General features: G+C 52.0%; 1 protein-coding gene and 1 non-coding gene across 2 annotated transcripts; one reads left to right on the top strand and one right to left on the bottom strand.

Moving 5' to 3' along the window:
• Positions 1 to 20,724: 20,724 nt before the first annotated feature.
• Positions 20,725 to 21,039, bottom strand: LOC147974490 (non-specific lipid-transfer protein EPAD1-like). Its single transcript, XM_087520054.1, has one exon. The coding sequence runs from the start codon at positions 21,037 to 21,039 to the stop codon at positions 20,725 to 20,727; it is 315 nt and encodes a 104-aa protein (XP_087376180.1).
• Positions 21,040 to 21,224: 185 nt separating this feature from the next.
• Positions 21,225 to 21,309, top strand: LOC147974489 (small nucleolar RNA Z162). The gene has a single exon (XR_015602351.1). It is a non-coding gene; the product is annotated as a small nucleolar RNA Z162 (small nucleolar RNA).
• Positions 21,310 to 22,237: the final 928 nt, after the last annotated feature.

Raw genomic sequence — 22,237 nt, 5'->3', positions numbered from 1 at the left:
ATCTACTTATTACTTCCCAATGCCTTCCTCTAGGCCCAAAAAATGGTGAAGTGTCATGTAGTCGACGTTCACATAACACCACTAGAGGAGAGACAACATACATCTTATCAAAATATCGAATGAATACCAAATTCACATGACTATTAATAGCAAGACTTCTCCCATGTCCTCAGGAACAAAAGTAACTACTCACAAAGCATAAACATGTTCATAATCAGAGGGGTATTAATATGCATATAGGATCTGAACATATGATCTTCCACCAATTAAACCAACTAGCATCAACTACAAGGAGTAATTAACACTACTAGCAACCTACTAGCACCAATCCCGGACTTGGAGACAAGAATTGGATACAAGAGATAAACTAGGGTTTTGAGATGAGATGGAGCTGATGAAGATGTTGATGGAGATTTCCCTCTCCCGATGAGAGGAGCGTTGGTGACGACGATGGCGATGATTTCCCCCTCCGGTAGGGAAGTTTCCTGGCAGAACAGCCCCGCCAGAACCCTAGATTGGTTCTGCCAAGGTTCCGCCTCGTGGCGACGGAGTTTCGTCCGAGAAGATGGCTTATGATTTTTTTCCCATCGAAAGAGTCCATATAGCAGAAGATGGTCACCGTAGGGCCACCAGGGGGCCCACGAGGTAGGGGGCGCGCCCCCCACCCTCGTGGGAAGGGTGTGGCCCCCCTAGTGAAGTTCTTGCGCTCAATGTTTTTTATATATTTGGAAAACATCATCCATGAAGTTACAGGACTTTTGGAGCTGTGCAGAATAGGTCTCTAATATTTTCTCCTTTTCCAGCCAGAATCCCAGCTGCCGGCATTCTCCCTCTTTATGTAAACCTTGTAAAATAATAGAGAATAGGCATAAGTATTGTGACATAATGTGTAATAGCAGCCCATAATGCAATAAATATTGATATAAAAGCATGATGCAAAATGGACGTATCACCGGGCGGAGAGCGACGTTGATGACCCGAACTTGGGGGCGGCGGCCTTGGAGGACGACGCCGAGGGAGGAGGCGGCGAAGCAGGCGACCCAAGGCTCGCAGCCAGCTTTGAGGATTGGCCTGATGACGACGTGGGGGAAGTCGCCCCGCGCCATCAGCCAGGAGCTAGCCAGCCAAGCGCGAGCTCCTCTGTCGCGCCGGACACCCAAGGCGCTGCAAAGAAACGTAGGGCCGCGCCGAGCTTGTTTGGCAGCCGGCCGAAGAAGCCCAAGGGCTCGGTCCTGGTGACCAAGCGGGACGAGGCGGCCGCGAAGGCCAACCGCTTCCGCAAGGGGGTGAAGATGCCGCAGCTGGTTTCTGCGTAAGTGCCACCTTCCTTTGCGCCTTAAATTTTTCTTCATTGACTCTGTCTGAAATTCCTTTGCTTTACATTCTTGAATTTAGGGCCCCGCTCTCTCTCGAGAAGTCGGCCGCCGGCTTCATCATGAAGGCGGCGGAGACCTCCTCCACCACCCGGCGGATTGATCCGGCCGCCGATCTCCGGGAGGCGACGGAGCGGAACGCGCGGGAGGCGCGCAAGGAGTGGGAAGCCGCCCGCCTAAAGAAGGCGGAAGCCGACAAGGCGGAGGCCGCCGCCCTGAAGAAGATGGCGAAAGACGAGGCCGCCGACATGGAGAAGGAGCATGCTGAAGAAGCCGCACACCGCCAGTCAGCGGTGTTCGTCGTCCCTTTGAACTCTGCGCTGCCACCACCGGAGTTCACGGTGCAGACTGGGGAAGTCGGCGACGAGAACCTGATCATGGAGAGGGACGGCGGCGACACCGTCACGCCAGACGTAATCGTGCCACCACAGCCGCCGTTCGGGAGCGCGCCAGGTGGGCAGCCGGCGGACCCGCCGGTGCCGCCAACTGAAGACGAGGTGGCGACGGACCTGGCTCTCGAGGTCGGCACACCGACGCGTCGCCGTCTTGCGAAGGCGGCCTCGGTGCCATGCCCACTGGAGACTGGCGTCGCGAGCTCCTCGATCCCCGACACCGAGGCGACGAGTGCCGTGCCCACTGGATGGGTGCGGGGAGGCGGGACGGGCCCGTTGAACCGGGCGCTTTTGGACATCCAAGCCAAGATCCGAGCCGAGGGCCAAGCCATCAGGAACTGCAACAAGGCGCATCTGGCGTCGCGAGAGGCCATCCGGGTACGTTTTCTTCTTCCTTGTTTCTGTTTCTTGTGATTCTTGGTGGGGGCGCGCCAGCGCACCCACTGGGTGTAGTCCCTGAGTTCCGTGTTGGCTGCTGAGCAGGCGGCTCGGAACTCTAATCGGCGAGTTCCAAGCACTAACATTTATCCGAAATTTTTGTCACAGGACTACCACAATCTTCGCGTGACTGCCTTCAACTCCAACGTCCAGGAGCTGGCTCAGCAGACCGCAGACTTGTCGGAAAGCCGGAGTAAGTCCTCTTCTTTCTCTGCGGGGGCGCGCTGGCGCACCCGCGGACTGTAGTCCCCGAGATTCGGGCCGACTGCTGAGCAGTCGGGCCGGATCTCCCCGGCCACTATTCTTTTTTTTGTTTGGCGACTAACACCTTGCTTTCTTTTTTCTTGCGCAGAAGCCAACGTCACTTTGCAGCAGCAGCTGGGCGAAGCCAACACCGCGTTGTGCACTAAGGAGGAGGAGTGCGGCAAGCTGGCTGAAGAGCGCAACCAGCTGGCCACGCAACTAGCAGAGCAGAAGGAGCTCCTCCAGAAGACCCGGAAGGAGGCGGAGGATAGGGAGACCTTCCTCCTTGCTGAGTTTGCGGCCGAACGCTCCTCCTGGACTGATAAGGAGGCGATACTGACATCCGGCTTCCACGAGATCGAGGATATCGTCGATGGTGAGCCTCCCCTCTTTTGTTTTTCTTTCTTAAGCTGCCGGTTGTTGGCCGAGCCGGCTTCTAGCCTTTAATTTCGTTCTTCGCTTCTGTCTCGGCAGACTTCTTCCCCGGCCACTCGAACGCCGCCAACCAGGCCATCGAGGCTGATCGTGAGAGCGGACGGTGCGCAGATCGCCGCCAACGCCAGCAGATCCTGAGCATCGAGGCCCACCTTCGGCTAGCCCACCGGATGCTGCGCCGACTTCAGCGTGTCGGCACCCAGGCGATCACCGCCCTATGGCCAGACATGCCGGCACCGCGTACTCCCAGTCGGACTACCGACTGGCTGGAGGTAGCAGCCGACCGTCTTGAGTCCTGGAAGCGCTCTTCGGCCCAGGCTGGAGCGCGTCGGGCCTTGGAGTTCGTCAAGGTGTGGTACCCTGGGCTGAGTCTGGCCCAGCTAGCCACATTCCGGCTGGAGGCTCAGGAGGAGTTGGCGGCCGTGGAAGACGATCTCGTCAAGCGCACGGCATTGATCGCCAAGTACACTGACACCAGCGTCTTCGTCCCGGAGCGGGTTGAAGACGGCACCGAGGCGCCGCCGGAATGGTTCGGGCTGAATCTGGAAGACGGCGAAGACTCGGCGGAGGTGATCGACTCCATCGGAGAGGAAGAAGGCGAGGCGGAGGAGGGAGGCAAAGAGGAGGCACCAGAGGTCAGAGCGGACGGCCAGCCTCAGCTCGACTGCGCCTCCAGCAACGAGTCGCGCCCAACTGAGTCAGCTGCCGCCGGAGGAGACCAAGCGGAGACGGACCAGCCGGCCGCTCCGGCAACTGGCATCGCGGACTCCTCCGATCCTCTGAGCCCTTCTGCCACTTCCTAGGCCGCCATTTTATCTTTTACTTCACCTGTCTGTCAGCCTTGATGAACTTGTTATTTTTTGCACAATTCCACCCGCGGGGTGTATCTTGAACTTTAGTTGAAGATCGGCCAAGGGCCTTTACTATGTAAATATTATTCCGAGTTCTATCTTTTCTCGTTATTGCTCTTTGGCTTTTTCCTTTGCCGCCCTCCCTTGGTTGCCGTCTTGCCAGCCAAACAGCCGATCTGCGGACTGTTGCTGGGTCAAGTACTTAGCTACTTTTGGGAAGGCAAGTACTTAGTCGTTTAGAGCTCTTTAGCGAGTTGAATAGAAAACGGTGGGCCGGCTGCTCAACAGTCGGTCGTAAAAGGCGGGAAGCCAGTTTATACTACGCACATGCTTTGTGTCCTTAGCCATTTTTCATGTGGGCACCCTTTCTACCTTGCTCCTGCCCACCATGCAGTCGGTCTGCGAGCTGCGGCTTCTTGCAGGAGACGGCTTAAGTGCCACACATTACTTGTCCGGCTGCAGGAAGCATTGCATAGTACAAGATGGCAAGTCCCCGGGCTGACTAGTCGAACCCGGTGCCAGGCGGCATAACAAAAAATGACATACTCATAGGCATAATTCTTATCGTATAGATAAAAGAGGGCAGTCCCCGAGCTCTTCTCAGGGGACCCAGAGTCTTCGTACTTTAGTACAAAAGGTAGCATGGTACATACTACATTTAACTATAAAATCTTCGGAGGAGATTTCCATTCCATGGCCGCTCCGTCTCCTTGCCGAAGTCGTCTCTCTTGCGCTCTCGAGGCTTCTGAGCGTCGATCAGGTAGTAGGAGTCGTTGCCCAACACTTTGCTGATGATGAAGGGGCCTTCCCAAGGCGATGAGAGCTTGTGTTGTCCGGCTGTTCGCTGGATCAGCCGGAGCACAAGGTCTCCTTGGAAAGATCTCGGCTTGACCTTCCGGTTGTAGTAACGGCGTAGGTTTTGCTGGTAGATGCTGGACCAGCTGAGTGCAAGCAACCAGACCTCTTCCAGCAGATCGACGCCGTCTTGTCATGCTTCTTCTGCCTCCTCTTTGGTGTACATGGTGACTCAAGGGGAGTCGAATTCTATGTCCGTTGGGATGACGGCTTCGGCACCGTAGACGAGGAAGAAAGGCGTAAAGCCAGTTGACTTGTTCGGAGTTGTACGCAGACTCCAGAGGACGGCTAGTAGCTCGTCGAGCCAGCAGCTGGCCGACCGTTCCAAAGGCTCGACCAGTCGAGGCTTGATGTCAGACAAGATGAGGCCGTTTGCTCGCTCCACCTGGCCGTTTGACTGCGGATGGGCAACGGACGCTAAATCTAGTCGGATGCCCTGCGTCGCACAGAAACGAGTCAAGGCGCCTTTGGCAAAGTTTGTGCTATTGTCGGAGATGATGCTGTGCGGCCGTACCGGACGGTGATGTCGGAGATGAAAGTCACAACAGTCGGACCGTTCAACTTCTTGATTGGTTTTGCTTCTATCCACTTGGTGAACTTGTCCACCGCAACAAGCAGATGAGTCATGCCGCCTCGCGCTGTTTTGAATGGTCCCACCATGTCCAGGCCCTAGACAGCAAAGGTCCAGGCAATGGGAATAGTCTTGAGTGCAGAAGCCGGCTGATGTGGCTTGGAACGAAATTTCTGGCACCCTTTGCATCTTTGGACCAAGTCCTTGGCGTCTTCTAGAGCAGTCGGCCAGAAAAAACCATGGCCGAAGGCTTTGGCGACAAGTGCTCTCGTTGCCGCTTGGTGGCCACACTCTCCTTGATGGATGTCTTTGAGAATCGCTTGGCCTTGCTTCGGCTCCACGCAGCGCTGGTAGACACCAGTGACACTGTGCCTCACAAGCTCTTTGTTGACTATGGTGTAAGCCGCTGCCTGGCGTTGCACTTGCCGGGCCAAGATCTCATCAGTCGGCAGCTCTTTGTTCACCAGGAAATTGAGGATGGGCTAGGCCCATGAAGGTGCTGCGATTTCTTCGACTGTTAGGACTGTAACTTGGACGAGGGCGGTTGGGCCGGGGGCGGCGGGCTGGAGTCGGTAGCCGCTTGCTGGGTCGACGAAGTCCCCGGGCCGATTGGTGTAGTCCCCAGGCCGAGCTGTGAAGTCCCTGGGCTGGCCGCTGCAGTCCCCGGGCCGGGTTCTGAAGTCCCCGGACTGGCCGCTGCAGTCCCCGGGCCAGGTTCTGAAGTCCCCGGGCCCGGTGCGACTACCGTGGCCCCCGGGCCGCCTGCCAGAATTCCCGTGCTGGCCGCTGGAGCTTTCAACTCGGATCCGACTGCTTCAGGAGGAGCCGGCACAAAGATAGAATCTGACTCTGGCGAGGGCCTGACAGACGGCTTGAGGAGGCGTTGAAGGGCAACGCTGGTTGGTATTGCTTGACGGGTGGAGCCGATTCGTGCCAGGGCATCTGCTTGCTCGTTGTCGTTTCTTGGCACATGGAGAAACTCGCACCCTTCAAAATATCCACGGAGTTGTTGTACGAGGAAGCGGTAGCTCGCCATGTTTGCATCTTTGGCGTCCCAGTCGCCTGACGACTGCTGGACCACCAAGTCAGAGTCACCATAGCACAGGATCCGACGAATGCCGAACTCTTTGGCAAGCCGGAGCCCATGAATAAGTGCCTCGTATTCGGCAACGTTGTTGGAGGCGGCAAAATGGATTTGCAGCACATATTTGAACTTGTCGCCTTTGGGAGAGGCGAGGACGATGCCGGCTCCCAAACCGGTGCGCATCTTGGAACCATCAAAATGCATCCGCCAATGGATGGAGTCGGGTGCTGGCGGCAGGTATTGGGTCTCGGCCCAGTCGACGAGGAAGTCGGCCAGCGCTTGTGACTTGATGGCGGTGCGAGGCTGGTAGTAGATGGTGTAGGGGGCCAAATCTATGGCCCACTTGGCCACTCGGCCCGAAGCATCTTGGTTTCCGATGATCTCGGCCAGTGGAGCTGTGCAAACCACAGTGATTGGGTGCTCTTGAAAATACGGCTTCAATCTCTTGGCGGCAAAGTGCACGCCGTAGCACATCTTCTGGTAGTGGGGGTAATTTTGCTTGGAGGTCGACAGTACTTCACTTAAATAATATACCGGTCTCTAGACTGGTAGTGCCTTGCTTTCCTCCTTGCGCTCTACCACGATGACTGTGCTGACCACTCGGCTGGTGGCGGCGATGTAGAGGAGCATGGGCTCCTTAGGAGTCGGAGCCGCCAGAACAGGTGGAGTAGTCAACATCTTTTTGAGCTGGAGAAAAGCTTTGTCCGCCTTGTCGTTCCACTCGAAAAAAGTGGTCTTCTTCATGAGATGGTACAGGGGAAGAGCCTTCTCGCCCAGCCGACTGATGAATCGGCTGATGGATGCCAAACAGCTAGTGAACTTCTGCACATCCGGCAGTCAGGTGGGTACTTCCATCCACTCGATGGCCTTAATCTTCACAGGGTTGCACTCTATGCCGCGTTCTGAGACCAAGAATCCAAGAAGCTGGCCGGCTAGTACTCCAAAGACGCATTTCTTTGGGTTGAGCTTGATTTGAAACCGGCTTAGGTTCTCAAAGGTCTCCTTGAGGTCTTCTAGCAGCGTTCCACGCTTTTCCATCTTCACCACCACATCGTCCATGTAAACGTGGGCGTTTCTGCCGAGCTGTTTGAGGAGGCACTTCTGCATGCAACATTGAAATGTGGCGCCGGCAATCCTCAAGCCGAACATCATGGTTAAGTAGCAGAAGGCTCCAAATGGTGTGATGAAGGCAGTCTTCAGCCTGTCGGCTGGGTTCATTTTGATCTGGTGATATCCTGAATATGCATCCAAAAAACTCAACAGCTCGCATCCGGCTGTGGAGTCTATCACTTGATCGATTCTCGGCAAAGCGAACAGGTCCTTGGGGCATGCTTTGTTGAGGCTGGTGTAATCAATACACATACGCCACTGCTTGTTTTTCTTCAGCACAAGGACTGGGTTGGCCAGCCATTTTGGAAAGAACACCTCCATGATGAAGCCGGCTGCTAGCAGTCGGGCTATCTCTTCTCCAACAACTCTTATCTTCTCTTCTGACAGGCGGTGCAAGGGCTGCCTGACTGGTTTGGCATCAGGCCGGACATGTAACTTGTGCTCGGCGAAATCCGTCGGGACACCCGGCATGTCTTTGGGGGACCATGCAAAGATGTCTCGATTCTCACGAAGGAAATCAACGAGCTCGCCTTCCTATTTGCTGACGAGGTTTGCACCTACGACAGCGTACCTCTCCGGGTGCTCCAGGTCCAAGGGAATCTTCTTTGTCTCTTTGGCCGGCTTGAACGAGCCCTCAGCTTCCGACTCCCTGGGATCGGGCGATATCTCCGGCCGCTTGCCTGCCATCGACACAACCCGGTCAAGGAGCCGCTTCTCAGCTGCAATCACGAGGGACTTGGCCAACCGATTGCTCTCAGCTGCGCAGGCGGATGACTTCTTGTAGTCACCGGCTATGGTCAGAATACCCTTAGAACTCGGCATCTTCATCTTGTGGTAGGCATAGTGGCGGACCGCCATAAACTTGGCCAGAGCAGGTCGGCCAAGTAGCGCATGGTATGGGCTCTTGAGGTCCACCACTTCCAACCAGACTGACTCTCGGTGGAACTGATCTTTGTCTCCAAAGAGGACGTCTATCTGGATCTTGCCGATTGGTGAGCAGGAACGGCCAGGAACTATGCCATGGAGTACAGTCCGGCTGGACTGAAGCTGCCTTTGTCTGATCCTAACTTCTCCATGGTATCTCTGTACAGAATGTTGATGCTGCTGCCGCCATCTATCAGAACTCGGGAAAACCGAGCAGCTCGCTTATCGGTGGCAAAGGTGGCATCCAAAACTAGGGCGTAGGAACCCGGACTAGGCATTACATCCGGGTGGTCGGCCCTGCTCCAGTTGATGGGCTTCTCGGACCAATGCATGAACTCGAGGGTCTTGGACGTTACTGCATTCACTTCTTGCTGTCGTTGTCGCATGCTATGCTTATCGTCGGCCACGCTGGTGAACACGACAAAAGCTCCGTGCTCCTCAAGGTACTCATCTTGTACGGCTCTGACTGGTCTGACCACCGGCTGCTGGGACGGAGGAGGCGGCTGCTGCCCAGCAGGCGGAGGAGGTGGAAGGCCGTCTCCCTTGGCGATCCGGGTGAGCCAATGGCACTTCTGAGTGGTGTGGTTGGACGGCTTCGCACCACTATGGAATTTGCAGGGTGCATCCAGAGTCTACTCATATGAGCAAGCCGGCAACCAATTGGACTTGCCGCCCTTCTGGCGTTTGGACGGAGGCTGCCCTTCCGGCTGTTGGTCTTCGACTGTCGCCACCTGCCGGCTGGTGGAAGCCGGCTGTGTGGCCTTGCGCTGGTGGTCGCTCTGCTGTTGACGCCGACTGGTGTTGCCAGCCGGGGTTCGGGGAGCCTGAGGGGCCACTTTGCCAGAGGCGTCAACTTGGATCTCTGCCTTCATGGAGGAGTCGGCTGTGGCATATTTATCTGCTATGATCAGCAGCTCGTCGAGGGTCACCGGCTCATCGCAGAGGAGTCGGTGCTTGAGGAGGGTGCCCTCTCGGCACCCAACGGTGAAGTACTCGATGGCCTGCACCTCGTGCATGCCTTCGCAAGAGTTGCGGAGCTCGTCCCATCGCGTGATGTAGTCGCGAGTTGACTCGTTGGGGCCTTGCACGCACAAGGAGAGCTGGCGAGGCTTGGGCGGCCGCTTGTACGTGCTGGTGAAGTTGCGGATGAAGGCTTCGGTGAATTTAACCCAACTATTGATGCTACGGGGCTTCAGACTGTTCAGCCATGTCCGGGCTGTGCCCTGGAGCATGAGCGGAACGTACTTTACAACGACGCGCTTGTTGCCGTTTGCTTTGCTGACGGCTATGGAGTAGTTAACTAGCCAGTCCTCCGGCTTCACGGAGCCAGTGTATTTGGGCGTGTCTCTTGGGAGCGTGAACCCTCTGGGGAAGGGCTCGTCTCGAATGCGGGGGTCGAAACACGGCGGACCCAACTCATCTTCTTCTTCTAGTGCCAGGGATCGGTGGAGATGGTCGATCCGGTGACGGGCATCGTTCTCTCCGACTCCTTCTCGACGGCCAAGGCGGTCGCCGAGTGTCGGGTGCTCAACAGGTGGCGGGGTGACGCGCCTTTCCCTCCGAGGGGGAGGAGGCGGACAGTCATCCCGTTGTTCCACTCCTCTCGGGCGGCCGTCTTGGTCGCGCTCAATGGTGATGCGAGTCCGGCTGCGGCTAGCAGTCGGCTCCTTGTCTCTTCTCCCGCGGACGTCGCTAGTCGGCGTCTGAGAGGTCGCGCCTTGGTCCCGGCGGGGAGGCAGGTCGTCCTTTTGTCGTTGCGGCGTCTCAGTGCGGCAGCCGACCTCGTGTTGCTCGGCAGCCGCGTCAAGGAGCCGCTAGACGCGCTCCGCCATCTGGCGACGTTCTTCACCCTCGAATTTGTCCAGCTCTTCTGCTGCCGCCTAGGCAGCTCGGATGTTTTCCGCAGGCGTGGCGTAGACGGGGCGATCTGCCCCGAACAGGTTGGCGATGGCCATGCCGCGCTGCTGGACCGCGCCAAGGCGGCTGGGCCCAGCTGGAGCCGGCGTGCCACCCACAGCGTGGTCCATCTCGCGCTGATATGCTTCCGACGGGCGTCTCATGCTAGCCAGCTTCTTGGCACCCTCGACAAGCTGGAGGCGGCGTGCTTCCAGCATCTCGGCGTCGGCGTCTTCTGGGATGGGCGCCGTCAGGTCTTGTAGGGCTGCGTTGAGCGGATCGTGAGCCTCTCCGCCAGAGTGCTCACCGTGACCGATGACAAGCACTTCTGTGACGGTGCTTTCGCCGCTCTCCGCGCGAAGGAGCGGTTCGTCGTAGACTACCACGTTGGCAGGGAACGCGTCAAGCGACGCAGTGTCGGAGTCAACCAACATCGGGTCGGTGGAGCCTACAGACTCCAGGTCCACAGCTGGCTCGCTGGCGACGTGGAGTTGATCGAGGAGGCCCGCGAGGAGGCTCTCGGGGTCGTCTATGCCCGCGTCGGATGCGGGCTCGCCGAAGAGGTGGACCTCGCCAATGAGATCAGGAAGGCAACTTGCCGCGCAGGCGACTTCCGTGCCATGCAGCGCGTCGGTGCAGACTCCGTCTGGCGTGCCGGGCTGGCTGCGCTCGCCAGGGAGAAAAAGGGTTCCCGTCCAGAATAGGTCTCCGCATGACGGTGCACCTCGCCCCACGGTGGGCACCAAATGTTGGGGGTTGGGTGCGACATATGCCAAAGGATGGCTTATCATGGTGGGAGCGAGTAGAACGTCGCCGGTGCCCGGAAGCGGGATGAGGCGTAGACACGAACGCCGACGTATTTTACCCAGGTTCGGGGCTCTCCTAGGAGATAACACCCCTAGTCGTGCTCTGCGGGTCTCCGCATGATCACTAAGGCACAAGTGAATACAAAGGCGCTCCTTCAGCTGTATGCTATGTTGGAAATATGCCCTAGAGGCAATAATAAATTGATTATTATTATATTTCCTTGTTCATGATAATCGTTTATTATCCATGCTATAATTGTATTGATAGGAAACTCAGATACATGTGTGGATACATAGACAACACCATGTCCCTAGTAAGCCTCTAGTTGACTAGCTCGTTGATCAATAGATGGTTACGGTTTCCTGACCATGGACATTGGATGTCGTTGATAACGGGATCACATCATTAGGAGAATGATGTGATGGACAAGACCCAATCCTAAGCATAGCACAAGATCGTGTAGTTCATATGCTAAAGCTTTTCTAATGTCAAGTATCATTTCCTTAGACCATGAGATTGTGCAACTCCCGGATACCGTAGGAATGCTTTGGGTGTGCCAAACGTCACAACGTAACTGGGTGGCTATAAAGGTACACTACAGGTATCTCCGAAAGTGTCTGTTGGGTTGGCACTAATCGAGACTGGGATTTGTCACTCCGTGTAAACGGAGAGGTATCTCTGGGCCCACTCGGTAGGACATCATCATAATGTGCACAATGTGATCAAGGAGTTGATCACGGGATGATGTGTTACGGAACGAGTAAAGAGACTTGCCGGTAACGAGATTGAACAAGGTATCGGGATACCGACGATCGAATCTCGGGCAAGTATCGTACCGATAGACAAAGGGAATTGTATACGGGATTGATTAAGTCCTTGACATCGTGGTTCATCCGATGAGATCATCGTGGAACATGTGGGAGCCAACATGGGTATCCAGATCCCGCTGTTGGTTATTGACCGGAGAGTCATCCCGGTCATGTCTGCATGTCTCCCGAACCCATAGGGTCTACACACTTAAGGTTCGGTGACGCTAGGGTTATAGAGATATTAGTATGCGGTAACCCGAAAGTTGTTCGGAGTCCCGGATGAGATCCCGGACATCACGAGGAGTTCCGGAATGGTCCGGAGGTAAAGAATTATATATAGGAAGTGCTGTTTCGGCCATCCGGACAAGTTTTGGGGTCACCGGTATTGTACCGGGACCACCGGAAGGGTCCCGGGGGTCCACCGGGTGGGGCCACCTGCCCCGGAGGGCCACATGGGCTGTAGGGGGTGCGCCTTGGCCTACATGGGCCAAGGGCACCAGCCCCTAGAGGCCCATGCGCCAAAGGGACAAGAGGAGGGGAGAGTCCTAAAGGGGGAAGGCACCTCCGAGGTGCCTTGGGGAGGATGGACTCCTCCCCCCCTTGGCCGCACCCTTCCTTGGAGGAAGGGGCAAGGCTGCACCCTCCCCCTCTCCCTTGGCCCTATATATAGTGGGGGGAAGGGAGGGCAACCATACCTAAGGCCTGGCGCCTCCCTCTCCCTCCCGCGACACATCTCCCTCCTCCCGCAGCGCTTGGCGAAGCCCTGTTGGAATCCCGCTACTTCCACCACCACGCCGTCGTGCTGCTGGATCTCCATCAACCTCTCCTCCCCCCTTGCTGGATCAATAAGGAGGAGACGTCGCTGCTCCGTACGTGTGTTGAACGCGGAGGTGTCGTCCGTTCGGCGCTAGGATCATCGGTGATTTGGATCACGACGAGTACGACTCCATCAACCCCGTTCTCTTGAACGCTTCCGTGCGTGATCTACAAGGGTATGTAGATCCACTCCTCCCTCGTTGCTAGATGACTCCATAGATAGATCTTGGTGACACGTAGGAAAATTTTGAATTTATGCTACGTTCCCCAACAGTGGCATCATGAGCTAGGTCTATGCGTAGTTTCTATGCACGAGTAGAACACAAAGTAGTTGTGGGCGTTGATTTTGTTCAATATGCTTGTCGTTACTAGTCTTATCTTGATTCGGCGGCATCGTGGGATGAAGCGGCCCGGACCAACCTTACACGTATGCTTACGTGAGACCAGTTCCACCGACTGACATGCACTAGTTGCATTAGGTGGCTGGCGGGTGTCTGTCTCTCCCATTTTAGTCGGATCGGATTCGATGAAAAGGGTCCTTATGAAGGGTAAATAGCAATTGGCATATCACGTTGTGGTTTTTGCGTAGGTAAGAAACGTTCTTGCTAGAAACCCATAGCAGCCACGTAAAACATGCAAACAACAATTAGAGGACGTCTAACTTGTTTTTGCAGGGTATGCTATGTGATGTGATATGGCCAAAAGGATGTGATGAATGATATATGTGATGTATGAGATTGATCATGTTCTTGTAATAGGAATCATGACTTGCATGTTGATGAGTATGACAACCGGCAGGAGCCATAGGAGTTGTCTTAATTTATTTATGACCTGCGTGTCAACATAAACGTCATGTAATTACTTTACTTTATTGCTAACCGTTAGCTGTAGTAGTAGAAGTAATAGATGACGTGGCAACTTCATGGAGACACGATGATGGAGATCATGATGATGGAGATCATGGTGTCATGCCGGTGACAAGATGATCATGGAGCCCCAAGATGGAGATCAAAGGAGCTATATGATATTGGCCATATCATGTCACTATTATTTGATTGCATGTGATGTTTATCATGTTTTTACATCTTGTTTACTTAGAACGACGGTAGTAAATAAGATGATCCCTCTTTAAAATTTCAAGAAGGTGTTCCCCCTAACTGTGCACCGTTGCGACAGTTCGTTGTTTCGAAGCACCACGTGATGATCGGGTGTGATAGATTCTAACGTTCACATACAACGGGTGTAAGACAGATTTACACACGCAAAACACTTAGGTTGACTTGACGAGCCTAGCATGTACAGACATGGCCTCGGAACACAAGAGACCGAAAGGTCGAGCATGAGTCGTATGGTAGATACGATCAACATGAAGATGTTCACCGATGATGACTAGTCTGTCTCACGTGATGATCGGACACGGCCTAGTTGACTCGGATGATGTAATCACTTAGATGACTAGAGGGATGTCTATCTGAGTGGGAGTTCATAAGATGAACTTAATTATCCTGAACATAGTCAAAAGGTCTTTGCAAATTATGTCGTAGCTCGCGCTTCAGTTCTACTGTTTAGATATGTTCCTAGAGAAAATTTAGTTGAAAGTTGATAGTAGCAATTATGCGGACTAGGTCCGTAAACTGAGGATTGTCCTCATTGCTTCATAGAAGGCTTATGTCCTTAATGCACCGCTCAGTGTGCTGAACCTCGAACGTTGTCTATGGATGTTGCGAACATCTGACATACACATTTTGATAACTACGTGATAGTTCAGTTAAACGGTTTAGAATTGAGGCACCGAAGATGTTTTTGAAACGTCGCGAAACATATGAGATGTTTCAAGGGCTGGAATTGGGATTTCAGGCTCGTGCCCACGACAAGAGGTATAAGACCTCCGACGATTTTCTTAGCCTGCAAACTAAGGGAGAAAAGCTCAATTGTTGAACTTGTGCTCAGATTGTCTGAGTACAACAATCGCTTGAATCGAGTGGGATTTGATCTTCCAGATGAAATAGTGATGGTTCTCCGAAGTCATTACCACCAAGCTGCGAGAGCTTCGTGATGAACTATAATATATCAGGGACATATATGATGATCCTTGAGATATTCGCGATGTTTGACACCACAAAAGTAGAGATCAAGAAGGAGCATCAATTGTTGATGGTTAGTGAAACCACTAGTTTCAAGAAGGGCAAGGGCAAGAAGGGATACTTCATGAAGCGGCAATTCAGCTGCTGCTCTAGTGAAGAAACCCAAGGTTGAACCCAAACCCGAGACTAAGTGCTTCTGTAATAAGAGGAACAGCCACTAGAGCAGAATTACCCTAGATACTTGGTAGATGAGAAGGCTGGCAAAGTCAATAGAAGTATATTGGATATACATTGTGTTAATGTGTACTTTACTAGTACTCCTAGTAGCACCAGGGTATTAGATACCGGTTCGGTTGCTAAGTGTTAGTAACTCGAAATAAAAGCTACGGAATAAACGGAGACTAGCTAAAGGTGAGCTGACGATATGTGTTGGAAGTGTTTCCAGGGTTGATATGATCAAGCATCGCACGCTCCCTCTACCATCGAGATTGGTATTAAAACCTAAATAATTGTTATTTGGTGTTTGCGTTGAGCATAGACATGATTGGATTATGTCTATCGCAATACGGTTATTCATTTAAGGAGAATAATGGTTACTCTGTTTATTTGAATAATACCTTCAATGGTCTTGCACCTAAAATGAATGGTTTATTGAATCTCGATCGTGGTGATACACATGTTCATGCCAAAAGATAGTAATGATAGTACCACCTACTTGTGGCACTGCCACTTAAGTCATATCGGTATAAAACGCATGAAGAAGCTCCATGTTGATGGATCTTTGGGCTCACTCATTTTTTTGAAAGGTTTGAGACATGCGAGCCATGTCTATTGGTGTATATGCATGAAGAAACTCCATGCAGATGGATCGTTTGGACTCACTTGATTTTGAATCACTTGAGACATGCAAATCATACCACATGGGCAAGATGACTGAAAGCCTCGTTTTCAGTAAAATGGAACTAGAAAGCAACTTGTTGGAAGTAATACATTTTGATGTGTGCAGTCCAATGAGTGCTGAGGCATGTAGTGGATATCGTTATGTTCTTACTTCACAGATGATTTGAGTAGATGTTGAGTATATTTACTTGATGAATCACGAGTCTAAATTATTGAAAGGTTCAAGTAATTTCAGAGTGAAGTTGAAAGATTGTCGTGACAAGAGGATGAAATATCTATGATATGATCATAGAGATGAATATCTGAATTACGAGTTTGGCATAGAATTAAGACATTGTGGAAATTGTTTCACTACTAATACAGCCTGGAACACCATAGTGTGATGGTGTGTCCGAACATCATAACTGCACCCTATTGGATATGATGCATACCATGATGTCTCTTATCGAATTACCACGATAGTTTATGGGTTAGGCATTAGAGACAACCACATTCACTTTAAATAGGGCACCACGTAATTCCGATGAGATGACACCGTATGAACTATGGTTTAGAGAAACCTAAGCTGTCATTTCTTAAAAGTTTGGGACTGCGACGCTTATGTGAAAAAGTTTCAGGCTGATAAGCTCGAACCCAAAGCGGATAAATGCATCTTCATAGGACACCCAAAACAGTTGGGTATACCTCCTGTCTCAGATACGAAAGCAATAAGGGATTGTTTCTAGAATCGGGTCCTTTCTCGAGGAAAAGTTTCTCTCGAAAGAATTGAGTAGGAGGATGGTGGAGACTTGATGAGGTTATTGAACCGTCTCTTCAACTAGTGAGTGGCAGGGCACAGGAAGTTGTTCCTGTGGCACCTACACCAATTGAAGTGGAAGCTTATGATAGTGATCATGAAACTTCAGATCAAGTCACTACCAAACCTCGTGGGATGACAAGGATGCGTACTACTTCAGAGTGGTACGTGATCCTGTCTTGGAAGTCATGTTGCTAGACAACAATGAACCTACGAGCCATGGAGAAGTGACGGTGGGCCCGGATTCCGATAAATGGCTCGAGGCCATAAAATCCGAGATAGAATCCATGTATGAAAACAAAGTGTAGACTTTGGTAGAACGGCTCGATGGTCGTAATGCTATTGAGTACAGATGGATTTTAAAAGGAAGACGGACAATGATGGTAAGTATCACCATTAAGAAAGCTCGACTTGTCGTTAAGATGTTTTCCGACAAGTTCAAGGAGTTGACTACGATGAGACTTTCTCACTCGTAGCGATGCTAAGAGTCTGTTGGAATTATATTAGCGATTACTGCATTATTTATGAAATCTTGCAGATAGGATATCAAAACATTGTTTCCTCGATGATTTTTGAGGAAAGGTTGTATGTGATACAACTGGAAGGTTTTGTCAATCCTGAAAGATGCTAGTAAGTATGCAAAGCTCCAGCAATCCTTCTAGGGACTGGAGTAAGCATCTCGGAGTTGGAATGTATGCTTTGATGATGATCAAAGATTTTTGGGTTTATACAAAGTTTATGAGAAACTTGTATTTCCAAAGAAGTGAATGGGAGCACTATAGAATTTCTGATATATATGTTGTTAAGATATTGTTGATCAGAAATGATGTAGAATTTCTGGAAAGCATATAGGGTTATTTGGAAAGTATTTTTCAATGGAAAGCCTGGATTAAGCTACTTGAACATTGAGCATCAAGATCTATAAGGATAGATCAAAACGCTTAATGGAACTTTCAAATGAGCACATACCTTGACATGATCTTGAAGGTGTTCAAGATGGATCAGTCAAAGAAGGAGTTCTTGCCTGAGTTGTAAGGTATGAAGTTAAGACTTATAGCTCGACCACGGCAGAATAGAGAGGAAGGACGAAGGTCATCCCCTATGCTTTTGTCATAGGCTCTATACGGTATGCCATGCTATGTACCGCACCTGAAGTGTGCCTTGCCATGAGTCAGTCAAGGGGTACAAGAGTGATCCAAGAATGGATCACAGGACAGCGGTCAAAGTCATCCTTAGTAACTAGTGGACTAAGGAATTTTCTCGATTATGGAGGTGGTAAAAGAGTTCGTCGTAAAGGGTTACGCCGATGCAAACTTTGACACTAATCCAGATTACTCTGAGTAGAGATACCGGATACGTATAATGGAGCAACAATTTAGAATAGCTCCAAGTAGAACAGTTATTTGAAATGGCTCCAAATATAGCGTGGTAGCTGCATCTACAAGATGACATAGAGATTTGCGAAGTACATACGGATTTGAAAGGTTCAGACCCGTTGACTATAACATTTCTCACAAGCAGCATGATCAAACCCAGAACTCATTGAGTGTTAATCACATAGTGATGTGAACTAGATTATTGACTCTAGTAAACTCTTTGGGTGTTAGTCACATGGGGATGTGACCTTGAGTGTTAATCACATGGCGATGTGAACTAGATTATTGACTCTAGTGCAAGTGGGAGACTGTTGGAAATATGCCCTAGAGGCAATAATAAATTGATTATTATTATATTTCCTTGTTCATGATAGTCGTTTATTATCCATGCTATAATTGTATTGATAGGAAACTCAGATACATGTGTGGATACATAGACAACACCATGTCCCTAGTAAGCCTCTAGTTGACTAGCTCGTTGATCAATAGATGGTTACGGTTTCCTGACCATGGACATTGGATGTCGTTGATAACGGGATCACATCATTAGGAGAATGATGTGATGGACAAGACCCAATCCTAAGCATAGCACAAGATCGTGTAGTTCATATGCTAAAGCTTTTCTAATGTCAAGTATCATTTCCTTAGACCATGAGATTGTGCAACTCCCGGATACCGTAGGAATGCTTTGGGTGTGCCAAACGTCACAACGTAACTGGGTGGCTATAAAGGTACACTACAGGTATCTCCGAAAGTGTCTGTTGGGTTGGCACTAATCGAGACTGGGATTTGTCACTCCGTGTAAACGGAGAGGTATCTCTGGGCCCACTCGGTAGGACATCATCATAATGTGCACAATGTGATCAAGGAGTTGATCACGGGATGATGTGTTACGGAACGAGTAAAGAGACTTGCCGGTAACGAGATTGAACAAGGTATCGGGATACCGACGATCGAATCTCGGGCAAGTATCGTACCGATAGACAAAGGGAATTGTATACAGGATTGATTAAGTCCTTGACATCGTGGTTCATCCGATGAGATCATCGTGGAACATGTGGGAGCCAACATGGGTATCCAGATCCCGCTGTTGGTTATTGACCGGAGAGTCATCTCGGTCATGTCTGCATGTCTCCCGAACCCGTAGGGTCTACACACTTAAGGTTCGGTGACGCTAGGGTTATAGAGATATTAGTATGCGGTAACCCGAAAGTTGTTCGGAGTCCCGGATGAGATCCCGGACGTCACGAGGAGTTCCGGAATGGTCCGGAGGTAAAGAATTATATATAGGAAGTGCTGTTTCGGCCATCCGGACAAGTTTTGGGGTCACCGGTATTGTACCGGGACCACCGGAAGGGTCCCGGGGGTCCACCGGGTGGGGCCACCTGCCACGGAGGGCCACATGGGCTGTAGGGGGTGCGCCTTGGCCTACATGGGCCAAGGGCACTAGCCCCTAGAGGCCCATGCGCCAAAGGGACAAGAGGAGGGGAGAGTCCTAAAGGGGGAAGGCACCTCCGAGGTGCCTTGGGGAGGATGGACTCCTCCCCCCTTGGCCGCACCATTCCTTGGAGGAAGGGGCAAGGCTGCGCACTCCCCCTCTCCCTTGGCCCTATATATAGTGGGGGGAAGGGAGGGCAACCATACCTAAGGCCTGGCGCCTCCCTCTCCCTCCCGCGACACATCTCCCTCCTCCCGCAGCGCTTGGCGAAGCCCTGTTGGAATCCCGCTACTTCCACCACCACGCCGTCGTGCTGCTGGATCTCCATCAACCTCTCCTCCCCCCTTGCTGGATCAAGAAGGAGGAGACGTCGCTGCTCCGTACGTGTGTTGAACGCGGAGGTGCCGTCCGTTCGGCGCTAGGATCATCGGTGATTTGGATCACGACGAGTACGACTCCATCAACCCCGTTCTCTTGAACGCTTCCGCGCGCGATCTACAAGGGTATGTAGATCCACTCCTCCCTCGTTGCTAGATGACTTCATAGATAGATCTTGGTGACACGTAGGAAAATTTTGAATTTATGCTACGTTCCCCAACATGCTAGAGGTAGGAGAAGGCATGGCTAGCTCTCTCCTTCCTCCTTGATCTGGTCTAATTCTAACAGGTTGGGAACCCTTTGCATGGGTGCCCTGGGGGGTTTATATAGGCCTACCCCCAGGGGTAGAATGGTAATCCGGCCGAGCGTAGGGCCCGGCTGTCAGTCTCTCTAGTCGCCGGCTTCTCCGCCGACTGCTGGGGCCCGCCGCCGAGTGGGCCCCGCCGACTGGTCTGGTACGGAGCCGACAGGCCGCCCCCGCCGCTCGCGGGTCCTGCCGGCTGTGGATCACTATTGCCGTGTCTCTAATGACGCAGGCTTGGTCATGGGGTTGTGGCTACAGCCCCGCCGCCTGGCGGGCGATTACTGTAGCCACTCCGCTTCTCGCCTGGTTAATGGCGAGTGGGTCCCGAGGAGGGGGCGGGCCGACTCCTGGGGGCCGACCTCCCTCGGGACCGACTGGTGGGATCGCCGCCGTCTTCCGGCCTCTCGCTGACTGGTGGGACCCGTCGTCCTTGGGCCGTACCGACAGGCCGTCGTGGGAGCAGGACAACGCCCGCCTGTGATGATGTCAGGGGTGGCATGGCAATAGTGCTGCGCCGGGCGGAGATCTCTGCAGTACAGCGTATTGTGGCCACACCAGCCCCTGGAAAGGGGGAGGGGATGGTCTACACTGTAGCCATTCCCAGTCCCGTCCCTCTTGATAAGGGTACGGGCTTCGCTGGTGCCGTGGGCCGACTCCTCGGTGCCGACTTCTCTGGAAGCCGCCGAGCAGGAGTCGGCCAGTCTTGGCCTTGCCTCTAGGACTCGGCCGTATACGGGCAGCCGGCTGTTCCTCCAACCGGCCCCAGAAGACGGCTCTTCACCTTGGCATCTTGAGGGGCGCAGTCTGCCCCGATGTCTTGAAAGGTTCTGGGCCTCGGGTTAGCCTACCCGTGGCCCATTACTCCGACAGAGGTGTAGAGCCTGAGGAGGTGGGTGGAGTCGAGGCCGGCCATGAGGAGCTGCCACTCGGCGGCGACGTGAGAGAGGCAGGGGACGCCTCCCCCGATGTCGACAGCTGCGACCACCGGCTTGCAACACTTCACAGTGGGCATGCTGAGCGCGTAGACGAGCACGATCTGCGTCACTAGGAGGGTGGGCTTGCACGCGGCCCCTGGCTGCGGCCCAAAGGTGGCGGCAGCCGTCGGGAGAAACACGACGAGGAGGTCGGCCACGAGGAGCAGGCGGTGGGATCGCTCCATGGGTGGGCTGGGGTGGTCTCTCTTCCTCGCTTGCTGCCTCTATAGGCCCAGCCAGTACTAACGGCAGGTGGCGACCAACAGTGACGTGCATAGGGGATCTGTGCGTGATATGGCTTCTCATGAGGTTTTATTCTGTATGAAGTGTCTCATCTTTCTTTGATGAGTTTATTGCATTTGTTTTCCATTCTTACATTTCGCGAGACCGAGCTAGTGTATCTATGAGGTTGAAAGGCCAATGACTCAATATGTCCTTTTCATTCTGAGTGTATCGGATGTTCCTTTTTTCTTCAAAATAGCAATTTCCATATGTTTTGTTTTTACAAGAAACTTGTATTAATTAGTAGTGTCATCTACACTCGAACTACCTCTTATTAGAATGATTAACATTTTCTGGCCTTGATCTTCACTGAAGATTTTGGGCGCTATTTGCTGGTGAAGTGTTTCTACTTGTGAGATTGAAATCAGATGCTTTGCTAGATTTATTATTTTTGTTAGTTGCTTAGTTGTATTTGGCTTGGTTTGTGTATTTTCTTTCACCGAGGAGCTGAGATACGATAGACTGAGCAAATACTACACATTTTGTATTACTAAATGAGCGTTCATATTTAAAATTTACCTGGTTTTATTGTGGGACATTTCAAGAGTTATTTTGTTTGTTTACCTCTAAACGTAGAAATGATTGTGCTTCGTATGCCAATCTTTTTGGTGTGTTTACTTCTTGACAGGAGGAGAAGGAAGACTCGCAAGCTACAAAAGGCTAGAATGATCAGCAGTCTCGCGTTTAGGTCCCCCAAAATTGTAATTTTATATTTGCGGGGTCCTTTCTGTAAGGTGTTGTGCCTGTGATCTTCTGGTTGTTTCTAGATCGCTGCTACGTGTGGGTATGTAATCCAACTGTTGAATGAATGACACGTAGTTTATCTAAAAAGAAAGCTACAATGATCATCATTCAAATGCAACCGACATGCAAAATATGGCCGAGACCTATGACCCATGGAGCGTTTTTTTCTGTACATTCGATATATTTTTGCTGGTACTAGAGTGTTTTTTTCTGTACATTCGATATACCCGTTCATACACATCTGGTGCATTCATATGTTCTCTGATGCCCCCCTCCATTTCTCCAGTTTGTGCGTGATTTGGGGTTCTCCTGTGGTTTCCATTTGTACGGAATGCCTCATCTTTGTTTGATGAGTTG

The sequence above is a fragment of the Triticum urartu genome, chromosome 4A (genome assembly GCF_056163025.1).
Source record: "Triticum urartu cultivar PI428250 chromosome 4A, HENAU_Tu73, whole genome shotgun sequence".
NCBI classification, from domain to species: domain Eukaryota; kingdom Viridiplantae; phylum Streptophyta; class Magnoliopsida; order Poales; family Poaceae; genus Triticum; species Triticum urartu.
This window is presented reverse-complemented; position numbering and strand designations above follow the sequence as displayed.